At 39.2% G+C, this 9106-nt stretch overlaps 1 protein-coding gene across 1 annotated transcript; it reads left to right on the top strand.

Moving 5' to 3' along the window:
- Window positions 1-3957: 3957 nt before the first annotated feature.
- Window positions 3958-5590, top strand: LOC115217228 (polyadenylate-binding protein 1-like). The gene has a single exon (XM_036507080.1). It carries the CDS (start codon window positions 4277-4279, stop codon window positions 5468-5470), a length of 1194 nt encoding a protein of 397 aa, XP_036362973.1. The 5' UTR covers window positions 3958-4276; the 3' UTR covers window positions 5471-5590.
- The last annotated feature ends 3516 nt before the right edge of the window (window positions 5591-9106 follow it).

The following is a 9106-nucleotide window of genomic DNA, read 5'->3' as shown; positions in this document are numbered from 1 at the left end:
CCGCCGAGGTCGACTTTGCCTTTCATCCTTTCGGGGTCGATTAAATAAGTACCAGTTACGCACTGGGGTTGATATAATCGACTTAATCCGTTTGTCTGTGCTTGTTTGTCCCCTCTATGTTTAGCCCCTTGTGTGCAATAAAGAAATAAGGAACGTCAGCACATTGGACAAAATGCTTAGCACCCATTTCTTTCATCTTTACATTCTGAATTCAAATTCCGTTGAGGTCAATTTTACTTTCATCCTTTCGGGGCCGATAAAATAAGTACGAGTTGAACACTAAGGTTGAATTAATCGACTATTTCCCTCCCCAAAAATTTTAAGCCTTGTGCCTACAGTTAAAAAAAAGAATAAATATCTAGAACTACATCGGTTAATGTGTCCTTTCTTTGTTATGAGAATAGAGTGTGCAAGACCTTTTCCTTTTTGCATTTATCATCTGTATTAAGAGATACTAGAAAATCAAATTGTCTATCACTGGAAATCGAAACCGAGTCTCAAAACACTAAAATATAAAAACTGGAGTCAAATTCGTATACGAGAGGTTAACAGCAACTGTGATAACAACAATAGTTTTAAATTACAGAGCTTTCTCCTCCAACACACATTCTCATAGAACCTGATACTTGATACTCCAACAGCAGAAATATTTTTTTTAACACGAACACAAAAATCACACATCTTGCTGGGAGGGTGAAGTCAGACGAAACCCTGACAGGGGCAAACTACAGCCTGTGGGACATTGTGAATGGCATTCTGAATGATCTTGAATTTATTACTAGTGCGGCCTACCTTCGGAAAATGTTACCCATGTCTGCCCAAGTATTTGATTGGTGCCTTATCAACTCTTCGAAGGTGAAAGGTACAAAGTAGACTTTGGTAGGTCTGCTTTACCTCAGAATGTAAAGGGGCGTAACTGAATACCGCAGAAAATTTTATACGTCACTCCATAGATTCTCTGCTTTCCGACACCAACAAGAAATTCGCTATGTGGTTACTAAAATGCTAAAAATAACAACCAAATGTCCTCTAAATTACATCTTACTATCTTAAAAAGAACGAACTATACATTGTATAGTGTGATACTGTTTTACATAATATATTTATGAATTTTAGCCAACAGCGTATGTATAGACCAATATGGTGTTTTTGTCTTTATATACATTATTTTTATGGGAAGAGTAAAAAGAGATTGACCAGAATAATAACAGTCTAGTTCTGGGACTTCATGAGAGACTAAATTCTGTCTTAAACTGCCTGCGGAAACACTGCTTGTAAACTTACTATTTTCCAAAGGTTTAAATAAACTGGGCAAACTTACTTGCATATATAACTCATTCTTTGGTGGGTCACATTTTTTTTTCTGTTGCAACTTTTTTCAGTTAGTGTGGTACCAATCTTGGTGTTACAGATCAGGTTTGCCTAAAGCAGGTTTAACCAGTACCGTCTTAAGGTACGGGCACACTAGGGGCCTCATCAGTCTAGAGACCCAATTCCGATCTGTGCATATTGTGACTTCTTGCCAATAGATATATATGTACTATAGGACCCAATGCACTGTTTTTTTTCGAGGGCCTCACTTGTCAAAGGGCCTAATTTTGATCTATGTTACTGTGGCTTGCTGTTAATAAATACTTTAGGGTACAGCGCAATGATTGGTCCGAGATCTTATAATGTTTCTAAGACGGCCCTGGGTTTAGCCCTGTAATACAGATCATCGAATTGTTCTAAAGAAAGCTCACACGTTGTGTCAACGCTGATCTTGCAAGGCAATCAGCTATAACGCAAGCTATTAAGTACGTTTTCTTTTGTACGATACGTGTAATTGAATGTAAAAAGCAACTCTGTTTCTATGAGCTGCTTCCAGCAAGTGAGCAATATACCACCATATACCACCATTTCTATATATAATACGTTATTAACTAACACTTAATCCGCTGTAAATGAATCACATCTCATTCTTCTCACCAACTGTTTCCGCTTAAAAACTCATTTCTCTTCCCTTCAATATGTCTGATCTTCCACGTCATGTGTTCAGACATTTTTTTTTTCTTGCCCTTTCTGTTTTTCTAGCTCATTTCTCAAACTTCATTCATGTAACCCCACTCAATAAAACCATCGTGATCCTCCTCGCCAGCACAACCCTTAATGACGCATAACTTGCGCCACCTCCGTCAAATAATATCAGCGAAAATATAAAAAAGAGAAATCTTAGCTACTAATACAAAATAGCTTTTTAAATGTGAGTCTATGGACAAAGTGTGTATATATATATATATATATATATATATATTACACGCTCAAATGTAATTTTACAGAAAATAACTCATAAATACGTCAAAAATAACTTTAGAGTTTTTTTGGTTGTCTTTTGTTGTTTCTTTTTTATATATTGTTTTACTTTTATAATATGGAAGTTTGAAGAAAAGTAATTGAATTAAAGAAGCTAAGTAGCTAGAAGTGGTGGCGAGACACGGAAAAAGGAGGATGGGTATGAGAAAATGAAGAAGATGATATATTACATTGTGTGATCCTTTTGGTTGTGCGTATGTGTGCGTAAGCATATATACTCGCTCAGTGTAAAAGGTAGACTGTATGACGCATGTGTGCGAATAGCCATGCTACATGGGCAGTGAAACATAGGCCGTGACTGCTGAGGACATGCGTAAGCTCGCAAGGAATGAAGCCGATGGCTGTGTAACGTCAGTGTGCATATATGACAGAGTGTAAGTACCTTGAGAGAAAAGTTGGACCTAATAAGCATCAGATGTGGTGTGCAAGAGAGACGACTGCGCTGATATGGTCATGTGTCGAGAATGGATGAGGATGGCTATGTGAAAAAGTGCCACACCCTAGCGGTTGAGGAAACCTGTGGAAGAGGTAGACCCAGGAAGACCTGGGATGAGGTGGAGAAGCATGACCTTCGAACATTAGGCCTCACTGAGGTTATGACTAGTGACCGAGACCTTTGGAAATATGCTGTGCTTGAGAAGACCCGGTAAGCCAAGTGAGCCCATAACCTCGTGGATATTCCAGAGGTGTAACCAACCCACTTATGCGTACCTTTTCCTTCTTTGGACACAAAACTCTGCTTGCGAAGACCTGTTGAGGTCTTCGCAAGCAGGTTCCCTTGCCGGTGTCTGTGGAATACTCAACAACATACACGTTAGTCGAGGGCTAGAAAATTCATTTTATTGTACAACGAAATCCTCATTGTCAAACGGAAATCCATCACTACTAAAGCCATCACTCAAGAGTAGGGCTTGATAGCAAATACCATGCTTTCATTAATAAATTTCGGTGTTCATTAGGCGCGAGCAAAACCCGACACCTACTCAACCCTCCAAACCTTGATTCGAGAGAGAGACAGAGAGAGAGAGAGAGAGAGAGAGAGGGGTTACACCAGTACTAGGGCGGGACTCATTTTTCAGCTGAGCGGAATTGAAGTGCCTTGTTCAAGAATATAGCGCGTCGCCCAGTTCGAGATTTCGAACCTACGGCTTTGCGATCGTAAGCTTAACATCCATCTTAATCCCTTTGTTTATTTCTTTTTGTTTTGTGTGTGTGTGTGTTTAGACACATACTCCAACACATATATTTTATATTTATCATGATATACAGAAAAGAAAATGAAAAGATTAATGGAAATGACAGAATGGTAATTTGACCATAAATATATCTTCATTCTTCTTGCATTCGAACTGAATCTAAAATAAATAATTCTACACCAGTTTTCTAATGCATAGATTTCTTGATATTCAAAAAAATTTTCTTTTTTTTTTTCTTTCTCTTTTTGAAAGATTTCCACATTATTATAGAGTTGCTTGTTCATTTTCGTGAACTTTTATCAAATGAAGACAAAATGGAATATTTAAAGAATGTTATTTTCGTATCTACGCAATTGTATGTAAATAAGAAATCCAATTTATTCAAGAAAGTCATTTCCGGTCGCCAGAGAATGTGCAACACACGAGAAATGACGCAGTTATCTTTCAAATGATTTTGTGTTTGTTTGCTTGTGTGTATGTTTTTTCAAAACTTTTCATATGAAATACACAAAACGCCGAGTCAACAGTTTCAAAGACTAGTAGTGAGTCTCAACCGAAATTATAGGGAAAAAATGCTACATATAATCAGAAACATGGATTCTATTTTTTAAATCGACCGCACATCTCGTATACGGAATAGGGATTGTCGAAGAAGATAAGTTAAAAAAAAAAAAAAAAAAAACGCACACAGAGTTAAATAAGAAAGAATACACCAAGAATCACTTGCCATGAGTATTGCAGCAGAAGTTTTACCAGTGGCTTCCTTATATGTAGGAGATCTTCATCCCGATGTTACGGAAAAAATGCTATACGAGAAGTTCTCGACTTGTGGAACTATCATTTCAATCCGAGTGTGTCGAGACATGGTTAAAAGGCGATCTCTTGGATACGCCTACATTAATTTCCAGTCAGATTCAGATGCCAAATTAGCTATGGAAAGGATGAATTTCGCGAATTTCATGGGACGTCCCCTTAGAATAATGCAATGGCAAAGAGATCCATCCCTTCGTAAATCTGGACTAGGAAACGTATTTATTAAAAACCTGGATAAAGACATCGATAACAGAGCTTTGTACGACACCTTCTCTTTATTCGGTGACATTCTATCCAGTAAGATTGTATCGGATGAGAACGGTTCAAAAGGATACGGGTTCGTGCACTTTGAGAGTGAAGAAGATGCGCGAAATTGCATTGAGAAGACAAACGGGATGTTACTGAACGGTAAGAAAGTATTCGTTGGTAAATTTGTGCCCCACCGAGAAAGGAATCGAAATAAGGCATATAGAGGATTTACAAATATATACATTAAAAACTTTAGCGATAAGCTCAACGATGAGTCCCTTCGCAAACTGTTTGAAAAATACGGCGCCATAGTTAGTGCCAAAGTAATGGCAGACAATTCTGGTAAGTCGAAAGGGTTTGGATTTGTAAACTTCACGGACAGTCAAGATGCCGAGAAAGCTGTGAGAGAAATGAACGGTGTTGAGATTAATGGTAAAGAACTGTACGTTGGACGTGCACAAACAAAACTAGAGAGACTGCTGGCTATCAAGGACAAATGCCACACTTTAAAGGGATCACAAAATAAAATTGAAACTGAAAGCACGGACAGCATTATTGTATATGTAAAAAACCTGGACGCAAACATTGATGATGTACTTTTAAAGAATTACTTTGCCAAATTCGGTAAAATTGATTGTGCAAAAGTTATGACTCAGAACGGTCGATCGAACGGATTCGGATTTGTGAGTTTTTCTACACCAGAAGATGCAACGAAAGCTGCGAGGGCGATGAATGGCAAAATACTCAACTCGAAGAAGCTGTACGTTTCATTGGCTTTAAGTAAAGAAGAACGCAAGGCACAGTTATCGAACAGTTTACTCCAGAAACTCCATTCTAAACCAACTCAATTATGTTTTTGACACCAACTGCGAAAAAGGTATAAACAATAACGATCAGGATTCTCATCGCTTTGGATAACAACGACACACGCAATCGACACTCGAATATTATAATAATAGACATCATCATGTAATTTTCTACCATTTTTGTTGTCTTGTTATTGATTATTGTTCGATTATGTTCGTACCATTATTATCAGATTGTGGGACTGGCAGAATCGTTAGCACGCCGGGCGAAATACTTAGCAGAATTTCGTCCGTCCATAAGTTCTGAGTTCAAATGCCGCCGAAGTCGACTTTCCTTTTCATTCTTTCGGAGTCGATAAATTAAGTACCACTGAAACAGTGGGATCGACGTAATTGATTCGTTCCCTCCCCCAAAATTTCAGACACTTGTTTCTGTCCTTCTATCATACGTTCCTATCCCTCAATACTACACCCTGCCCTGTTAATGGGTCTTGTCTTGCAGGCACTTGGTGAGCCCCACTCGTGCTGGTGTTACGAAAAAAGCACCCAGTACACTTTTTGATGTAGTTGGTGTTAGGAAGAGCATCCAGCTGTAGAAACCACGTCACTGGTGCTCGGCGCAGCCTTCTGGCTCCTGTCGAACCATCCAACCCACAGATAAAAAGGGACGTTAAAGGATGACGATGGTGATGATGATGATGATGCATGCCAAATGTGACATACTACATATTACAAATCAACACTATTAGCTATACTATATGCTATATATCGCATGCTACATGTCAATTTTGGCATATGCTACTTCCAAAATAAAAATTGGAATCCGAAGGCAACAATGAATCATCTGAAGTTCACTACTGTGAAGAATGAAGAATTTAATGTTTCGGGTCCTTCAGGAAGAGACAGACAGAAAGATAGACAGATAGGAGAGAGAGGGGGAGGAGTGTTGCTGTTGCTTGGGCTGTGTATTAGTTGCATATTAAGGCGACCAACTAGCGGAGTTGTTTGAGCGTCAGGTTGACTGCTTGGTGATTTCCATTGTTTTTTTTTTACGTTCTGAATTCAAATCTTACCGAGGTCAGTTATACTTTCCATCCTTCTGGAGTCGATAACAATGTACCAATCACACACTAGAGACTATTCTGCTCTTGCTCTCATTCTATTTTCTGTTTGTCTGCCTTCCTGGAAGAAATCAGCTGCGTCAGATCTTGAGATGGATAGGCTCCTCCCGGGACTAGAAGTGTCCATAACCACGCCGTATGTCACGACAAAACCCTAAAAACTCCTTCAATGAGTCGAGGGCCCAAAACAAGGTAAGCCAACATGTATACTAGAAGAATTTCTTAAATGCTAATTATGTCTAAAGTAGGAGAGTGCGGTTGGCAGGAAACAAAGATGCAAATTCTAAAGAATTTGGATGCTCTTTAGAATTAATATCTGATAAAGTACTGGTTAGGCTTCACTGATGAAGTGTGTCGTAATAATAAAATATGTAGGAGTGGCTGTGTGGTAAGTAGCTTGCTTACGAACCACATGGTTCCGGGTTTAGTCCCACTGCGAGGCATCTTGGGCAAGTGTCTTCTACTATAGCCTTGGGCCGACCAAAGCCTTGTGAGTGGATTTGGAAGACGGAAACTGAAAGAAGCCCGTCGTATATATGTATATATATGTGTATGCATACGTTTGTGTGTCTGTGTTTGTCCCACCAACATCGCTTGACAACCGATGCTGGTGTATTTACGTCCCCGTAACTTAGCGATTCGGCAAAAGGGACCGATAGAATAAGAACTAGGCTTACAAAGAATAAGTCCTGGGGTCGATTTGCTCGACTAAAGGCAGTGCTCCAGCATGGCCACAGTCAAATGACTGAAACAAGTAAAAGAGTAAAAGAGAATAAATTGTCGCCAATATTGCAGGAACAGGATTTACTCTCCACTCTTAAGTGACCGAGTCGTTAGAGCTTGACTATACATTATGCTTCACGATATATGTACGGACTCACTGCTTTATGAGTTTAAATCCAGTCGGGATCAACTTTAATTTTTTTCATCCTTTCGGGGTCGATAATAAAAAAAAAAAAAAACACTAATCCAAGGCAATGACGATGAATTGACGGGAGTGTAAGAATGTCGGACTGGATACCTTGCGGTATTTGTTCCAATCTTTTGATTTAAAATCCCACCATGATTCACTTGAGTGGCAGATATAATTCGTCAGCAGTTTACCCCCCACCAACACCTTGGGTGCTTTCCGCGGAGTCACCTCTACTGCAAACATTAGGAACAGATTTCCGGTATAAAGAAAAACACTGAATTCTTTTAAAATGAAGTTGGGATGGAATCTATGAGTCGACAGTACAGAAGACGTGTGGCCCAAGATCAGAGGGGTTTTCGTTTTGTGAGGTAAGTGTTGGGATTTACAGATGCTCTAGTTCAGATAGAATAGTTTTTGAAGATAGTGAAGTATATTTAGAGTTTTAACCCTCGGCATTTAAACTGGCTATATCCAGTCAAAGTATTCTACGTGTTTTATGATCAGATCGACCGGTCAACACCTCTAACATCTACTCTACAATGTTGATCTAAATATAAAACAGTCACATCTTCAAAATCGTGACGCTACAAGATAATGCATGATTAATTCAAAACGATGAGAATAAATAAGCAAAGCATTCGTGGTACTCCGTCGGTTACGACGACGAGGGTTTCAGTTGATCCGATTAACGGACCGGCCTGCTCGTGAAATTAACGTGCAAGTGGCAGAGCGCTCCACAGACACGTGTACCCTTAACATAGATCTCGGGGAGATTCAGCGTTACACAGAATGTGACAAGGCTGACCCATGGAAATACAGGTACAAGAGAAACCGGAAGAAAGAGTGAGAGAAAGTTGTGGTGAAAGAATACAGCAGGGTTCGCCACCATCCCCTGCCGAAGCCTCGTGGAGCTTTAGGTGTTTTCGCTCAGTAAACACTCACAACGCCTGGCCTGGGAATCGAAACCGCGATCCTACGACCGCGAGTCCGCTGCCCTAACCACTGGGCCATTGTGCCTCCGAAATAAGCATTACATTTGACAGAATACTCTGAATGCTATAGGGTTAAAGATTGAAAATTGATTAAATTAATAAAAAATAATATTTCAGCGATCTAAAGAAGCGATAAACTCTTTGCATAATTTCAAGGGTTTGGAATCGACATAAAAAACCATTCGAAGACACACTCAAAGTATGAATTACGAATGTAATTCATGAATAGCTTGATTTGGAGACAAATCCCTTTGCTAAGTCTATTGAAATTTTTCAATTTGTAACAGAATATATATTCCAGTGATAAATAATTCCCCAAACGTAGTTTCATAACTCTAAACCTATACATATACCAACGGCAGCAAAGGTAATAATAATAGTAGTGATGATGATGATTGGATTCTCTATTTTAGCAATATATATCTACCTTTTTCATTGAAGAGCGCTGAAAAATATATATTCCAGTTCGTACAAAATGCTTGGGGCAAATAAAATTGAAAATAATGTTTATATCCATGACCTATTTCTTTACTACCCACAAGGGGCTAAACACAGAGAGGGGACAAACAAGGACAGACAAACGACCCCGGTGCGTAACTGGTACTTAATTTATCGACCCCGAAAGGATGAAAGGCAAAGTCGACTTCGGCGGAATTTGAACTCA

Source organism: Octopus sinensis, linkage group LG11 (genome assembly GCF_006345805.1).
Source record: "Octopus sinensis linkage group LG11, ASM634580v1, whole genome shotgun sequence".
Taxonomy (NCBI): Eukaryota; Metazoa; Mollusca; class Cephalopoda; order Octopoda; family Octopodidae; genus Octopus; species Octopus sinensis.
This window is presented reverse-complemented; position numbering and strand designations above follow the sequence as displayed.

What these genes read in the sequence shown, in the direction of transcription:
- LOC115217228 (XM_036507080.1), top strand. Translation starts at nt 4,277, where the DNA reads ATGAGTATTGCAGCAGAAGTTTTACCAGTGGCTTCCTTATATGTAGGA.